Source organism: Suricata suricatta, chromosome 7 (genome assembly GCF_006229205.1).
Source record: "Suricata suricatta isolate VVHF042 chromosome 7, meerkat_22Aug2017_6uvM2_HiC, whole genome shotgun sequence".
Classification (NCBI taxonomy): domain Eukaryota; kingdom Metazoa; phylum Chordata; class Mammalia; order Carnivora; family Herpestidae; genus Suricata; species Suricata suricatta.
Window position 1 is genome coordinate 143,205,188 of NC_043706.1, and position 16,635 is coordinate 143,221,822.

Genomic DNA, 16,635 nt, shown 5'->3' on the forward strand with positions numbered 1-16,635 from the left:
TCATGACCTGTAGGTCAGCTGGCTGTTCTCATTCCTGAGAACATCTTCTCTGGCCTTCTGCATCCTAGGCAGAACTGGAGCGCCAGACCGCTGTTGAGCCTGTTCACATGCTTGTTTTTTTTGTTTTTTTTTTTAATGTTTTATTTATTTTTGATACAGAGAGAGACAGAGTATGAGAGGGGGAGGGTCAGAGAGAGAGGGAGACACAGAACTGGAAGCAGGCTCCAGGCTCTGAGCTAGCTGTCAGCACAGAGCCTGACGCGGGGCTTGAACCCACGAACGTGAGATCTGACCTGAGCCGAAGCCGGAGGCTTAACCGACTGAGCCACCCAGGCGCCCCCACATGCTTGCTTTTAACCAATAATGTGTTGAGTACTTTTCCCTTCAGAAGCAAATAAAGCTTTCACATGAGAAATGATGATTAAGGAGCTGATTTTTCCTGATTCACAACTAGCAGAAGACCGCCTTTGAACTCTTGCTTTCAAAGCACCCACAAGTTATACTGACTCTGTTCATGATCAAAAATGCACTGGCCAAGGCTCTAGGTCACAAACCCCAAGCCCCTGAATGGGAACCAGGAATGTCTGAGTCACGGACTGAGTACCTCAGTCTCCAAAAGCTTCGGATGAGGTCAGCAGCTAATGCTCTTTGTTAAAATCAGCAGGTAGAAATCAACGCCCTGTCCACCAGAGGTGCAATTGAACTGTAATTGATTTTTTTCAAGGAAGTAAAATAACACGGACAGAAGGGTAGGTAGCTCTTAACTAAGAAAGTGAGGTGTTTTTGACCTCCCTAATCTCATGATTTGGGGGAAGGCGTAATGGAAGCATCAACCTGTTGGTCATAATGGGCTCAGTGCTTATGTAGGAAAATGTTATGTTTGAGGGAAAGAAATGAAATGTTTAGCAGTGAAATGTATGATTCATGTACTTTGCCTAAAGTACTTTAGCAAAAAGTATCAACAAAAAATAATCTGTGAAAATATTACCCAGACCCCACTCAGAATCTTCCAATTATCCCAGAAATGTGTTTTACAGTTGGTTTCTTCAGATCAGGACGCACCCTACAAGCATACATTATGGTTTACTAGGTCTCCTTTGTCCCCAGAATACACCACGGCCCTTCCCTGTCTTTTGCTTCGGACTCGGGAAGAGAGCAGACAGCGGTCCCACTGACGCCTCCACGCGGTGGCCCTGTCCGTGCCGAGGGGGCCTGACATGGGGAAAGGATCCTGGGCAAACGACGGGTTTGCTGTCCTTATGAGACAGAGGCCGTGCGCCACGGAACTCAGGCACCGCCGGAGGCTGGAAAGGGCGAGGATGCGCACCCCAGAGTGGAACGCAGCCTGCCGACACGGACACCCTGCGTCTCTGCGGCTTCGAGCCACGACCTGTGTGCTCCTGTGACCGCAGCAGCCGGAAACTCGGGCAACCGCCGCCCGGGCCCCCGAGCGCTAAGGCATGGAGTTCCTCATCTGGCTCCTTTGTGGTTTCCCTTCTAACGTGGGAGCTACGCGCTGTTCTTACAAACGTATCACTGTTCGCCTTGCACTGTGGTTATCAGTTCTTCTCACAAAGTCCCTGCAGCCAGGGGACATGTGTCATTCATCACCACATCTTCTAAGCTGCCCTTTTCAGGTCAGAAGCTGAAAATATTTCTTAGATGAGTAAATAAATCTTTACTATTCACAGCGCAACTTTTAAGGAAGGTAAAAGGATGGAGGACAAAAGCAAACATACGCCATATCTGAGTGGTTAGTTATTATTTTTTTAATGTTTATTTATTTTTGAGAGAGACACAGTTAGAGCAGGGGAGGGGCAGAGAGAGAAGGAGACACAGAACGTGAATCAGGCTCCAGGCCCCGAGCTGTCAGCACAGAGCCCAACGTGGGGCTCGAACTCACGAACTGCGAGATCAGAATAGGAGCAGACGTTGTCACTCAACCGACTGAGCCCCCCAGGCACCCCCGCTTATGATTTTCTAAATGTAAAACTAAGTTCACTTGCTTCTTGCCTCACGATGGAGACTTCTGGGTAGTTCCGTTTACCGACTTAAAACCGGCTGTGCCCCCGGGTGATCACAGGGTCCTCACAAGAGGGAGGCAGAAGGAACGGGGTCAGAGGGGGTGAAAGGGCCAAGGGGGGTCAGAGCAGCGACAAGGCACCATGTGTCAGCTTGGACGACGGAGGGGCCAGCGGGCCAGCACGTGGGCCGGGCCGGAGCAGGAAGAGGCAAGGAGGCAGCCTGGAGCTCCCACAGGGAGCGCGGGCCGGCCAGCTCCGAACTGGCCCCAGCAAAAAGCACGGGGGGTCAGCTCTCCAGAACCGGACGGTCAGAAGCTCGTGTTGTTTAAAATAGTACTAGTCAGGGGCGCCTGGGGGGCTCAGTCGGTTAAGCAGCCGACATCGGCTCAGGTCATGATCTCACGGTTCGTGAGTTCAAGCCCCTCATCAGGCTCTGTGCTGACAGCTCGAGCCTGGAGCTGCTTGAATCCTGTGTCTCACTCTCTCCCTGTCCCTCCCCTACTTGCGCCTCCCTCTCTCTTTAAATAAACTTTAAAAACTAGAGAAACAAAAAGAAAGCTGAATGTTCCCACTCCGTGCTGTCCCGAGAGTGAAGTCTGGAAGCCCGGGCAGCTGACACGGGCTTCTGGTCATCGGGGCCGTCCTGCTCCTTGAGGGCAGTGGCCGCGGGGTTGATGGCTAGCAGCCACCAGGGCGGGTCAGGGGTCAGGAAGTGGCAGAAGAAGGGGTTCCTGGGGCTACAGGGGGGACGTGAAGCACGAGAAGGGGGCCTAATGCAGAGCAGGAAAACCGAACAGTTAGGAAGGCCGGAGCCTGTGGCAGTTAGATGTGCGTGGGCGGCACCGGCCCAGCAGGCCCGCGGTCAGGTGGGGGGAGTTCCTGCAGCACGTACCACGGCTCGTGTTTTACTGCCTCACGTGACGCAGGGTGAGCGCCCCTCCCCCCACGGCCACCCTCTACGGGGGCCAGGACCCAAACGGTGGGGGCTGTGCCGACGGGAGATGGGGGCTGGAAGCAAAATCACCCCAGAAGCGCGCCTACCCAACTAGGCACCCCCGCCACCAGGAGTTTGGGGTCACCCAGGGCCAGAGGGAGCCCCGCAGGCTGCTCAGCAAGCGCGGGAGAAGAGATTGCCACAAAACTAGTCCACGGACACCCATGGGCGTTAGTTCAGGCCCTGAAGTGCAGGTCTGCACAGAGACTGAAACCAAGAAAATGGAGTCCCCCAAGCATCACATTCACGATGGGTTGAACTACCCGCTGGGAAGAGACGCTGAAATCCGGAACCACAGGGTGTCAGCAAGAGGGTCACTGCACATGTGACCAGCGAGGACGCTCCCATGCCGTGTGACTGACGCCCTTGGATGGGGCCAGGCCACCTGTGTGCCGGCCTGGGGACACCGAGATGGCGGGCCACCCGCGGCCGTCCTCGCAGCCCCGGAAGGACAACCGCTGACTTCTCTGCTCCGCCGTCCGGCCTCCAGAGCCACAGGCGTGAGTGTCCGTAGTTCAAGCCCTGGTGTGCGAGCAGGAGCACTGAATGCCGCACGGAGAGCCCCGGAAGGGCCGTTGCCCTGCACACCCGCCGCTCGCCAGGGCCCCCCACGGCCCCTAAGCAGCCTCGGGAGTCTACTCTCCCCCACACGCTCCCGTGCTCCCCGTGCTCCCTGTGCTCCCCAGGCCACTGGGCCAGCCCCGTGTCTGGAGGAGTCCCCAGATCTGGTAGCTGGCCTGTCCCCTCACTCAAGTCCCAAACCGAACCCCACCTGGTCGGAGAGGACTTCTTCACCACCATGGCCCCAGGCCCATTTCTTTCCCCATCCACCTCCCCTGCTTGGAAAGATCTTTATGCTGATCTGCAAGAACACTCAACTGTCAGGTCCACGCAGCAAGGACTTTTGTGCGGCTCCTTCATCTGAGTCACTGGATCCTGGCCTCTTGCCAGGCACACAGCACTCACTCAGACATCTGCTGAGGGGGGAGGAGGGAGGGAGGGGGAGGGGAGAGCTGGCTGCGGACAGACACAGACAGACGGACACGTGCCTCGGAGCCCTGACGCCCAAGGCCAGCAGCCTGGCCACCCCCAGACCTCCAGAGACCCTCACCATGTGGAGAAAAACGCGAGAAATCACCCTCCAGTGTTTATCCTGTGACTTTGGAAATAAGCATGTCTGTGTCTGAATCCTCAAAGCCTGCGATTTCCTGAAGAACACGAGTTCTTATTCAAGTTTCTGTCCAGACTAAAAACAGACAATAAAATGCTTCCAAAACTACGTCTTCTGAGAGACTTTGAGCCCTTCAGTTTTCCTTTGTACATAAGTTACCCACAGGGTTGGCTCCGTTCTTCCTGGGGCGAGTGGGACCCGGCCCCTCCCGATGCCCCAGGAAGCCGGGACAGGAGAGAAACGGAGGGCAGACGCTACGCCGGTTACTCAACACGCACTCGGCACCGTGGGTGTTTTGGGGCTACATCTTGGAAAAAATATGTCTTCATGATTCCCTAGAAGATTTTATGACTCACAGAAATCGCCAAGTCTGCGTCCCCACGCCCAGCTCCCAGCCACATCTATGGTACAAGAGCGTGGTTTTGTCGTTTTGCCTTTTCTTGCCACAAAATATCTTACAGAGACTCAACTGCATAAGCTTCCAGGTGGCTCTCTGCATTTTACCCGCACACATCAGCATTACGGTGCAGATTACTAACCTACCACCACCTTGCCTATTATTCACCGGCGGGCAAGAGAACACAAGGCACTTTTGGCTTTTTTGTACACGTAAAAAACAATTCTGTATTTTCCCACTTTGAAGACAGCAGGAGAGAGAGTGCTGGTAAGAGAAAAGGAGAGAGACCCACGGTGTGCGTCAGGGTCCGTGAATCCCACGGAGCCCTCGACGGCACAGGTGCAGGCCGCAGCGATGCTGCCCCGAGCCCCCAGCGTGGGCACAGAGAGGAGCCGGCAGGGCCGGGGAGGCACTGGTCACGTGGCTTTAGTCCCAGAGGGAAAGACCAAGCCGTAGCATTTAACCCTGGGTCCTGGTCAGTTAGCCAAAAGGCCACCGCCCACCACACTGGGGGGAGTGATTGTAGGACGAGAAAACACCTCATCCGCATGAACAGCTTTGGTCTGAAATCTCTTTCTTCAGTGGTCCTTGGTTATACTTGGCAATCACGTCTTTTTTTTTTTTAAGTGAGGCTTGAACTCACGACACTGATCAGAGTCACGTGCTCCACAGAGCCAGCAACGTGCCCCACGGCACATCATGTTTGATGCCTCAGTTTCACCTCCTGAAAAACAGGGAAAGTAGAGGCCCTCGCTGCCACGTCTCCGGGCCGTGGGAAGGACGGAAGGTGGCAGCAGGCACATCCACACCGAAGGCAGCTCTGACCTCACCGCGTCACCACGCTTCCCCGCAGGTGGGCCAGGGGCACCGCCACCCCGAGGGGCGCCCGGAGGCTCTAACGGACACCCACACTTCTGCACTTGCTCCTGGGCTTCTGCTCTGGGCTGCAGGGCAGCTCTGTGTTGGGGGTTTGCTTCATGATTGGGCCCGATCTCCTCGCTCCTGGCTGTGGTGAGCTTGGCCAGCACCATCCCCGGGAGAGCCGGTGTCTTATGAGACCATCGTGACATGGCTGTGCTGGGTCACAGCCTTGCTGTCCCCCGAGGCCGCGATGAGGCCCGTGCAGGCTGCTGGCTCAATGGCACGGACTCCAGCAGGACCCAGAGAGACGTGGGAGCAATCCGCTCTCCTTGCCCAGACACGGACGGCATCGCCTCCTGGGGCAGAGCTGAGACAGCCGGATCCGGTCCCCAGCGGGCGCCCACGTTAGGGACTGCAGACGTTAGCACCACTGAGCAGACCTCGGTCCTCGGTCGGAAAACGCCATCAGAAACGTCAGAAACGTGCTGGCAGCGGACTCCCCTGCCGAAGCAGCAGGATGAGGCTCTCAGAAACCGACAGCAGCCAAGGCCAGCCTCCTGCGGTCAGCAGTGGGGAGTGACAGTCACCTACGTGAGGACAGGGGACCAGGACGCCGCAGGTCAGCAGAGGGAAGGAGCCAGGGTCTGCCTTGTGTGGATTTCTGTGAACCGTTGCCACAGACACAGCAGATGACTGGCGGCACCGGTTTTCACTACAAAATGGACCCTTCCGTTCATCTCTGCCTGAGGGCGTCAGGAAGTCACCGCTGCTGTTGTCTGCCCCGAGGGGCATTTAAACACAGATGGGACTTTCTCCGGCTGAGCCACTCACCCTCCCCCCAAACTGGTTCACAGCCCCCTTTCCCAGAGTCTCTGTCGGGATGACAGGGATGCCAGTCTGTTGCTGGTAAGAAATGCAGGCGGAAACGGTTGACACGCGGTGTGATCTGGTGACACCAGCTCCCGGAGATGCGATAGCCGCCTGGGAGGCAGAAAGGTACGAAGCCAGCCCGGCAGGCCTCCTCGGCACTCTCTCCCAGCTGTGAACCTCGCTCGCCGTAACTGAACTGCTCTCGATCGCTCTATTAGTTCTGAGGCTTCATTATTCTTGTCTTGCCTCTGTTCAAGCCAGTTTGGATTGATTTTTCTTTCTTTCCTTTTTTTTTTTTTTTAAAGGAAAAGGAGTCTAGATTCCCAGGGCGGAACAGGTAGGAGATGCCTTGTTGGCATCGACAGGTGGTCTGGGTCCAGGTGGCTCGACCCAACCCAGATGACATCCCTACGTTACTGTGACTTTAGCCCAGCGGGCTGCGATGGCACTTCTGCGTTGTTCTCCCCTTCAAGCATGCAGGGCCCCCCGTGCTCCCCCAAATCTCCTCCCCAGCTTGGCTCCACGCCTCTCTCTCCCCTCCCGCAGAGAAATCAAGGGGTCCAAGCTGCAGTTGCTTGGAAGTCAGGCGCTGAAGCAGGTCACTTTGACGGACGCTGAGAAGTCACAGAACATCCTGCCCCAATAACTGCCCCCAGGCCCCCTGGTCGCTGAGAAGAGGCTGGGGGCCGGGCAGCCGGGGCTGCGTCCTCAAGCGTCCGCAGGCAGGCCGCGGGAGTCGCCTTCCCTCCACCAGCACCCAGCCCAGCTCTCCCCAGGCTCCGTTCTGCCCACAGATGTCAGAAGCTCCGCTGTCGAAACTGAGGGGGCAGGGGAGGGGACACCCAGCCGTCGTGAGGAAATAAAGTAAAACCACACTAACGTTAAGAACAACTTAACTGGGGTGCCCGGGTGGCTCAGCCGCTTAAGCGTCTGACTCGGTTTCAGCTCAGGCCATAGTCTCACGGTTCATGAGTTCCAGCCCCGCCCCAGGCTCTGTGCTGACAGCGCAGAGTCTGCTTGGGATTCTCTCTCTCCCTCCCTCTGCCCCTCACTCACTCACACGGCCTCTGTCTCTCTCAAAACAAACAAACTTAAAAAAGAAAAAGCATAACTTATTATCTGGGCCTGGTTTCCAAAGTGGACCAAACAAGAAAATGGTCTTTATTAATAAACATACTCCTGATTTCTAGGCACTTTTAAAAAACACAAGAAGAGCTTGGATGGTGAGTAACTTGCTCTGGGAGTATTCCACGAGATGAATAAACATTTCTAATAAATTTTAACTTGATAAATGAGCAATGACTTGCAATACGGGGAGTACATGATGCCGGACGTCACATGATCACAACGGAGCCAGTGGTTCTTGGAATTCACTTTGACATATGAGATATACACAAGCATGTTTCTAGAAAGAATTCTGCTCACAGACCAAGGTTTTATGCTACGAACAACAAATTCCAATATTGTTCACAGGTTGTTCTATAAAATTAGGAACTTGTCTAAAAAACACCTGTGCCTAAATACAGGGACAGGAAGGGGCACATCCACGCCCAGGCTTACAGCAGTGTTATCAACAGACGGTAACCATACATGGAAAGAGCCCCATGTCCATCGATGGATGAACGGATAAATGAGACGGGGGTGTATATACAATGGAGTATTACTCGGCAATCAGAAAGAATGAAAGCTTGCCATTTGCAACAACATGGATGGGATTAGAGGATATTGTGCTAAGTGAAATTAGTCAGAGAAAGACAAATACCATATGACTTCAGTCATGTGGAATTTAAGATACAAAACAGATGAACATAAGGGAAGGGAAGAAAAAATAATCTAAAAACAGGGAGGGGACAAAACACAGCAGCCTCACAAATGCGGAGAACACTCTGGGGGTTGCTGGAGGGGAGGTGGGGGGATGGGCCACATGGGCGGGGCATCGAGGCGGGCACTTGTTGGGATGAGCACGGGGATGAATCACCGGCTTCTACTGAAACCGTCATTGCACTAGACGCTAACTTGGATGTGAACTAAAAGGTAAATAAATAATAACAGAACAGAACAGAAAATGCAGGGACGCAAGGGTGAGTGGTGAGGCGCGGCTGCGGGAGTCGGGGGCGGGGCGGGGCCCAGAGGCCTGGCTTCTGCTTCCGGGAAGGGACCCTCTCCTTGCGCCTCCCCTTCCCAGACACCTAGGCTTAGTCACCCTAGGATCACCCGCGGCGTGCGCCGAAGCTCGTCACCTGGAAACTCTGGCAGGTCCTACACGCGCACCTTCCACCCGGCTGTGCACATGGACCGCCCACAAGGGAGACGGGGCGCAGGAGCGCAGACCTCACGAGCAGGTGGCAGGAGCTCGGACACACCCGTGGGCCGTCGTGCTCTCGGCGTTCCCGCCCCAGACCGTGAGCTGATCCGTCCGGAGCCCCTTGTGACAACCCTCACAGACACAGCTGAAGAAATGTTTCCTAATGGGATCTGCTGAGGGCTTGATTTCTTTGGAGTTTGTTGTTTTCCCCAGAGTCTCAGGGTGCCCGCTTCTGAGACGTCAAGGGAAATTAGACCCAGAGCCGCCCGCTGGAACGTGACACAGGGTTCCTGCGCCAACACCGACTTCCCGGGGAAGGAGCCCCCTCCCTCCAGGGGAGCCTCGCCAGCCCGCTTCCAGCACCAACTCCGGGCCACCGGCAATCTTCCCTCGCGCCAGACGCTCCTTCAGATGTTGGACAGAACGTGCCACGAAATACAACAGAGCGAGCCTCACACGTGGAGAAATTTGCATGTGAGGCATCCCGAGTGTGGTCGATGCCTTAAATGTGTCTGTGGAGAACACCCCACACGTGAAGGAGCCGTAGCACCTCGCGTGATCACAGGTCCCAGTGGCGACAGTGTCCCCTCCGGCGCCCCTCCGGGATGCGCCCACTTGCCTGGCATCATTCCATGTTGGGCACCATGTTTTGTTTCGTTTTGTTTTAAAGTTATTTATTTTGAGGAAGAGAGTGAGAACCAGGGAGGGGCACAGAGGGAGCAAGAGAAGCCCAAGCAGGCTCTGGGCGGGCAGCACAGAGCCTGACGTGGGGCTTGAACTCACAAACCCTGAGAGCACGGCCTGAGCTGAAATCAAGAGCTGGAGGCTCAACGACTGAGCCTCCAGGAGCCCCCGGGCACCGTGTTTTACCCACAGGTTGTCAATAACTATTCTAGATTGACTGAATGAAGGAATGAATGAACTTGTTGATTTGAATGGGTTTTTGTCCTAAATACGGATTTTCACCATCATCTGCGTCAGACTGGGCAAAGATGTGAGGCTCTATACTCTAATCTCCCTCGTGTGTCTGAGCCATAAGTCCCTTGGTCACAGGTGGCTCTGCGGTGACACTCGGAAGGCCGACGGGGACACGAAGGGAAGCCTCGCTAACAGCAGCATCGCGCATCGGCGTAAACATGACACCGTCTGCACGTGGCTCCCGGCCTTGTCGGGGGCCTGGGCACACAGCTCATCGACCCGGGGCTTCTCAGTCTCCCACAAACAGCCCCGACGTGCTACACAGTCACCACTGCATCCTGCGGAACACTCTCAAATCTGTTTGGAACTGTCTCCCTTGCTTATTAAGAGTCCAAGTGAAACTGATTTTCTACCATCAGGAAATAGTAATAATTTGCTGTATCATACTTTCCATCAGCAAAAATAACTTCCAAGAGATTGATTTTACTGCTTTTCTGCATCACGTGACCATCTGCATTTCCATCCAAAACATTAAGGGTAAGGCAACTTGAGACTAGGAGGTCTTAGGAAACAAACACTGCTAATGAATTAAAAGAGTCTCTGGTAACGGCGTTACACGTGACGCAATCACCGCGCTCAGCTCGGCCTAGGAAACCAGCAGTCGGCACCGCTGTGGGAGCTCGGGCAGGTGGAGACCCCTGGGCCCCACCTGCCCCAGGACCACATTAACCGAAGGCTCCTGGCGATCTGACTTCCCCTAGACGCCCAGCCAAGTGTCACTAAGAGTGGCAGCCCGGCTTTCTCTGAGGCCCTGGGCCCTTGACCTCGTTGATGGGCAAGGAGGGCCCTCCTCCCGCCCGCGGGCTGGCGGCCGCGCGCAGTCCATTTCCGCGCCATCCTCTCCGAGGGCCTCTGACTCTGCAGAATCAGCAAAACCAGGACTGCACCTCACCCCCGGGGAAGGCGAGCACGCGCTGGGCCAAACGTTCCATTCGAGAATGCCAGAAGCTTCCTGCAGAGCCAGGAAGGAGCAGAGCCAGGCTGCCCACTCCCGCGGCGGACACAGACCTGAAAGACTTACCAAGCGGTAGTGGGCTCCAAACGTGGGCCAGGGTGAGGCCCCCAGCCTCCCAGCCTCCCCCCGCCCCCCCGCCGGCTTTTTCACAAAGTCAACAGGACCACAAATCGCAAATCGCACAACCCTGACGGTTCTGAGCGGTGCATCCCTGGGCAACGGAGGCTGAGGCTCTTTAATTGCCTGTCAACTGTCCTGGCTGCAGCCGCCTCCGAGGGCACGAGGGCATTTCCTCAGGAGCCACGGACGCGGCTGCTGAAACACAGCTCCCTCCCCCGGCCTCAGTTCCGCGTGGGAGTTCAGCGCCTTAGCATCCGGGGCCCCCGCGCCCCCCAGACGTCCATCTGTCTGGGCCTGTGCGCTCCTTAAAGTCGAACCTGGCTTCCGGCCACCCGGGTCAGGCACGTGGCCCCATGCGGCATGGAAACCAGTGGGACGCAGTCAGCCACAGCTAACGCTCTTCCTTCTTCGCCACTGCGTGCCCCCTGCAGGGCGCCCCCTCTCTCTGCCCAGCCCCCAACCCCCATCTCCCCTCCCCGCCCCCCCTCTGAACCACCGCCACCCACCACCTGCCCGGCTAGGGGACAGGGGCCACGCCCTCACTCTGCTCCCGAGGCACCAAGAGCACAGCCCCAAACACGGTCCGAGGCAGCGGCACCTACGTCAGCTGATACATCATCTCCCCTCTGAGAAGACCGTGCCAAAAGGCTGGGACTTTTACCTTGGTTTGTGGTTCTTCTTCTTATTTCCTATGTTCTGTGCAGCCCTTTGAGGGGAATTAAGGGCTACAACACACATACAACAGGTCCCTGCGCCTGTGTGTGTCCGTGCGGACGTGCGTACACATGTGCCTATTTCCCCGGACAACGGCTCACGGGCTGTCAGCCCCAAACTTCCACCGCCTCCGCCGCCCGCCACCCTCCCCAGGTAATCAGACAGGAATAAACATGCATAGTTACTTCCTCCGCGGCATCTTGTACGACGGGCTCCGCGTCCAGGTCACCGTCGTCCTCGGGGGTCTGGCGACAAAGAGAGACATGGGGTAGGGTCAGTGTGGCAACGCTCTTGTCAACAGCATCACAGAGGTCATCAGGACAAAGGGCAAATGAGATGCACTGTATTCGTGCAAGAGGACGTCCCCACCCGACTCTGTGGTGGCCCCTGAGGCTTCCCGTGGGGAACGGCTCCTTATGTAACAGGCGGCGAATGAGGCAGCGAGCGCCTCCATCCACAGCTGTAAATTACTCAGTCAGCCGCGTGTGCAACTCCTGCCCCGGGGGAAAAGAGAAGCAGGTGCTTTGCGTAAGTCCCCGGCCGGTGAGGAGGGGGCCTCAGAGACTGACACAGTTCAGACAGAAACAGGGGAGTGACGGAGGCTGGGGGTTCTGGCCACTCTTGTTGGAACGGAATAAAATCACAGCCTAAGAGAGGGATGCTCGCCCACAAACACGGAAAGCAGGTGTCTGTGCAGGACGAGGCCTCACCCCAGGCTCTGGGGCTGAGCCTGGCGTCACGTGGGCCTCAGTTTCCCGGTACAGGTCGGGAGCGTGTCCAGGGACCCAGGGCCGGATGCCCGAGGCCCTCCCCCAGCAGGCTGCCCCCTCCCCCCAGCGGGCTGTGAGGTAGCGGAACTGTTCCAGCCACAGCAGGACCCGTCGGGGGTCCTGTGTGATCCGCGTCACTTAAACACAGCGGCCCTTCCCTTCCGTGATGCATGGCGACCTCCTACAGAGAACAGTGGTGCTTACTGCTTCGGAAGAACATGAACAGAGGACCCCAGGGTCGACTAGACCCTGGGGGTGGGCTTCTGCTGCCGCCTCACGCATCCTACCCCCATTTTCTGCTCCCCCCCACGCACGCCCTTGGCCGCCCTGAACCTGCTGAAAGCGGAGGCTGGGAGGCAGCTGAAAGAATCCCACCTCCTGCTCCTTCTCAAGGCCCGATTCTCTGGGGGCTTCGTGAGGCCCAGCGTCCCCGTCAATACGCCTCATTAACCGGTGAGACACACGGCCGACATATGTCAACACAACCCGTAAAACCGCAAATACTTTGCCTCGACCGTCAGAGGAACTCGCCCTGCGTGCGGGAGGCCGACGGTGCACCTGGCACTGCGCCTCAGACGGCAGCGGGCCGGCCCGTCGGGCTGCGGGGGAGAACCCCAGGCCGAGCAGCGGGCGGCACCCCAGTCGGAACAGAGCTGGAATCCGAGAGTCGCTGCCACCGCAGGACCCGGGACCAGTGGCGCTAAGTCTGTGTGAAAGCCATCACGGGCACCGGGCGCACAGAGCGCTTCGTGCCAGGATTTGATGGTATTTAACTTGGAGTTCAGAGGCCCGACGCACTCCATTTGTTCTGCCCATTTTCTTGATATGTGGGTTGTTTCAATGTCATGCAGACGGGAAGGTGAAGGCAGCCTGTGAGGCTGGGAGGACTTCACACCGTGTGGGGCCAGAGGTCTCCCCAGGACCCGGAGGACCTCAGGACCCATTCTTCTGGGTCAGTCTTTCCAGAAAAAGATCTGAATTTCCAGGATCCAAAGAAATAGGATTGGAAGTTCTAGTTTAACAAACACACTGCATAGCGTATACCGACCTAAAGCATTTACCTGAGAAGCAGGTAGAAAATTTTTTCTAATTTTCATGATTTGCTGCTGCAGATGCATCAACTCAAAGACTTAAATTACCCTCTAAGTGGGGGGTGGCAAGGCGGTGGTGTCTTGGACACAGTTCTTTTTTTTCATTGTTTATTTATTTTGAGGAGAGAGAGCTCACGCAGGGGAGGGGCAGAGAGAGAGAGGGAGACAGAGGATCCAGAACAGGCCCTGCACTGGCAGCAGCGAGCCTGATATGGGGCTGGAACTCACCACCCAAGCGGCCCTATGACAAATATTTTAAATAACAGGAGTACAGGGGCGCCTGGGTGGCTTAGTCAGTTAAGCGCCCGACTCTCGGTTTCAGCTCAGACCATGATCTCACGTATTGTGGGTTCGAGCCCCAGTGGGGGGCCTGCTCTGGATTCTCTCTGCCCCTCCCCCGCCCACGCTGTCTCTGTCCCCCTCAAAGGAAGGAAATAAGCTGAAAAGAAAATAACATGAGTATATTTGTTGCTGGTCTGTTTTCAGTCGATTTCAGAAATCTTTACAGCACCAGCTGTTCCCTGGAGCCTCGGTCAGTGGCCGTGATGCAAAGTCCGGAGCCCCTCTACACCTCACTCCTGCCCTTGCTCGGCCCCCAGGCAAATTCTCTGCCCGAAGAAGGGCTTCCTTCCTGGGGCCTGGCTGCGAGGGGTTGGCAGACGGGTCTCCCCACCAGACAAGAGTTATGGTGACCAGCCGGGCTTCAGAGGGCACCAGGAGATTAGACAAGAACTTCTGGCTAATCATTATTAATTCAGTTCATTAATTCAGTTTCTTAAAAACTCAAATCTCTCGAAAGAACAAAATGAACCCTGAATTAGCAGCCCTTGTGCGTGGGAGAGAGGCTCTGTCTAAGGCACGTCTTCGACGCCAAGAACACCAGCATGTGCAAACAGAACCGTCAATGGCCATAAAGAGCTGTGTGATGTCGCCTTTCTAGGCTTAGCTACCTGTCATCAGCAGCGAGTGACAACGTTGTGCCATCAATAAAATAGGCCGAGGGGCGCCTGGGGGGCTCCGTCAGTTCAGCGACTGGCTTCGGCTGAGGTCATGTATCACGGTCCGTGAGTTTGAGTCCTGCGTTGGTCTCTGTGCTGACAGCTCGGAGCCTAGAGCCTGCTTCGAATTCTGTCTCTGCCCCTCCCTTGCTCATGCCCTGTCTCTCTCTCTCTGTCTCTCAAAAATAGGAATAAACATTAAAAAATTTTTAAATAGGCTGAATATCTGTGCTGTGCCCCAAACCATCTCTGTTGAATATCAGTATAGAGTCCAAGCATTACGTTAGTTCAGAACCCCCTAAAAGTATTAAATATAAAATATTAAATAACTTCTCTTCTAAAATAGAATCTCTCATTCAGTTTAAAATTACATTACGTGAACGTCTCAACAGAGAGTCTGTAATATAAAAATAAATAACATTTAAAAGAATTTATAGACATGATGCGGAGATGGGGAATGAGGCAAAAATTAAAGCCTGCGTTTTGTAAACACTGATCAGAATCTGCCCTCTGGAAAAGCAGCCTGAGTTGCGAGGAGCAGCACAGGTATGTCTGATAATTCTGGAGGTAGGCTAATAATTCATAACTTTGAGGAGCTTGCTCTTCACAGAAAAATGTACCTTAATCATTCATAATTCAAATTAAGCAAATCAAATTCCATGGAACAGACTTCCAGAGAGTTCCACGTCTCTGGAGAAGCCTGCAGTTAAGCAGCATCAGAAGTGCCTCCTCCCAGCCAGCCCCAGGGAGGGGCCACGGACCCTTCATTTCATTATCTCTCCTCTTTATCTGTAAAGACTGCTCAGTATTTGGACGCACAGGCTGTTAACTCTGCCTCATCTTCACGCCGCAGTCTGTTCCTTAAGAAATCAGCGCTGTTTGGCTTTCTGGCTTCATCCTAGACTGTAGCAAATGGAGCTTTTATAACGTAAAGACACTTGTTGAAGGAAAATCAAACTGATGCAGATTGGTTGGGAAGCCTGTGGACACTTCAGGACACACACATGCTTCAGGAAGCATCCCGAAGTTTGGTGTAAGAGCGAACGAGTTTTTTTCTTCACTGTTAGCTTTCATTCGTGTGCCTGCACCACACACAGCGCCCGGGGACACGTGTGCATGTAACGCTCAGATGTATGTACATGCACACGCATGCACACGCAGGACGCACCATACACGGCTCTACACACGTCCAATACCCAGGCGTCTGTCACCTCATCGTCCCCAGTGAATAAGCATCCATTCTGTTAAATAAGCATTCCGTCTGCCCGTCAGGCTTTCCCAGGACCCGCGACTCCGTTGGGTGCTCACCTCTATCTCCATGGGCTCCACCTCGATCTTCTTCCATAGCTCCAGCAACTGTGCAATCGGCATTTCCTAAAACTTTGCTTCCCTCTGCTCAAGTACTGATGGGAAGGACGAGAAGCCCAGGCGCAGCACCGCGCAGAGGTGGGCAGACTGAGTGTCTGCGCCGGGCAAAGGCAGGCACCACGGGGAGAGGGTCCCCGGGGTGAGCAGGGGTCTGCAAGTCCGCTGCCCGCACGGTCCCGGCTCCGCGGCTGGGCTGGGCTGCTCTGGGCTGCGCTGGGCTGGGGTGCTTCTGGGCTGGGGTGCTCTGGGCTGGGGTGCTTTGGGCTGCGCTGGGCTGGGGTGCTCTGGGCTGCGCTGGGCTGCGCTGGGCTGGGGTGTGCGGGGCTGCGCTGGGCTACGCTGGGCTGGGCTGCGCTGCGCTGGGCCGGGAGCCGACACCCCCGAATCTGCACCAGCAGCCTCAGCTCAGTTCCGGGCCTCGCCCCTCCCCCTTGCACTGCCACTCCCTCCTTCCCTCCCCCCACTATTTTACCTTAATTGGCTCTAAATGATGGGTGCAAGTTGGGTCTGAGGATGCTGCTGCCATAGAAACTGCATAGCAACCAGGGGCTGGGAAGAGGGGAGGCGAGGAGGGGCCTGCGGCACTCTCTGCCCGGCTCCCTCCCGGCGCGGACCGAGGCGCGCGCGCGCACACGCACGCCCTTGCACACACACGCACCCCTTCCTTTGCCGACCGCCCCCTCGGCCCCATGAGACCCCCGCGCGCCGGGCACCAGGGGACGAGGCAGGAAGCCGCTCTTCCCGCACGGATATTGAAGGAAATCCTGGCCTCCGGGAACTGCGGCAGACCCGGCGGGAGCAGGGCCTCCCCCCGCCTCCCGGCCGCCGCCCCCATCCCGAGCGCTAGGACCCCCGGGGCGCGGCGGGCCGGCGCCCCAGCCGGTGGTCCGCGCCCTGCGGGCTCCGCTCCCCGCGCTCCGCGGTCCCGCTCCAGCCCCTGTCCGGGGAGAGGACGAGGACGAGGTGCGGTCTACACTGGATCTGTGGGCGTCAGGACGGGATTCGGGGGCAGGAATATC

The 16,635-nt window shown here is 56.2% G+C and overlaps 1 protein-coding gene across 1 annotated transcript in view; it reads right to left on the reverse strand.

Annotated features, from left to right (window-relative positions):
- Nucleotides 1–15,662, reverse strand: part of RPS6KA2 (ribosomal protein S6 kinase A2) — a 307,190-nt gene extending 291,528 nt beyond the window's left edge. The window contains exons 1-2 of the mRNA XM_029943268.1: nt 15,557–15,662; nt 11,575–11,634 (exon numbers count right to left, since the gene is read on the reverse strand). Of these exons, the coding sequence (XP_029799128.1) occupies nt 11,575–11,634; nt 15,557–15,619 (123 nt within the window). The 5' untranslated portion in view covers nt 15,620–15,662. The remainder of the gene's footprint in view (nt 1–11,574; nt 11,635–15,556) is intronic.
- Nucleotides 15,663–16,635: the final 973 nt, after the last annotated feature.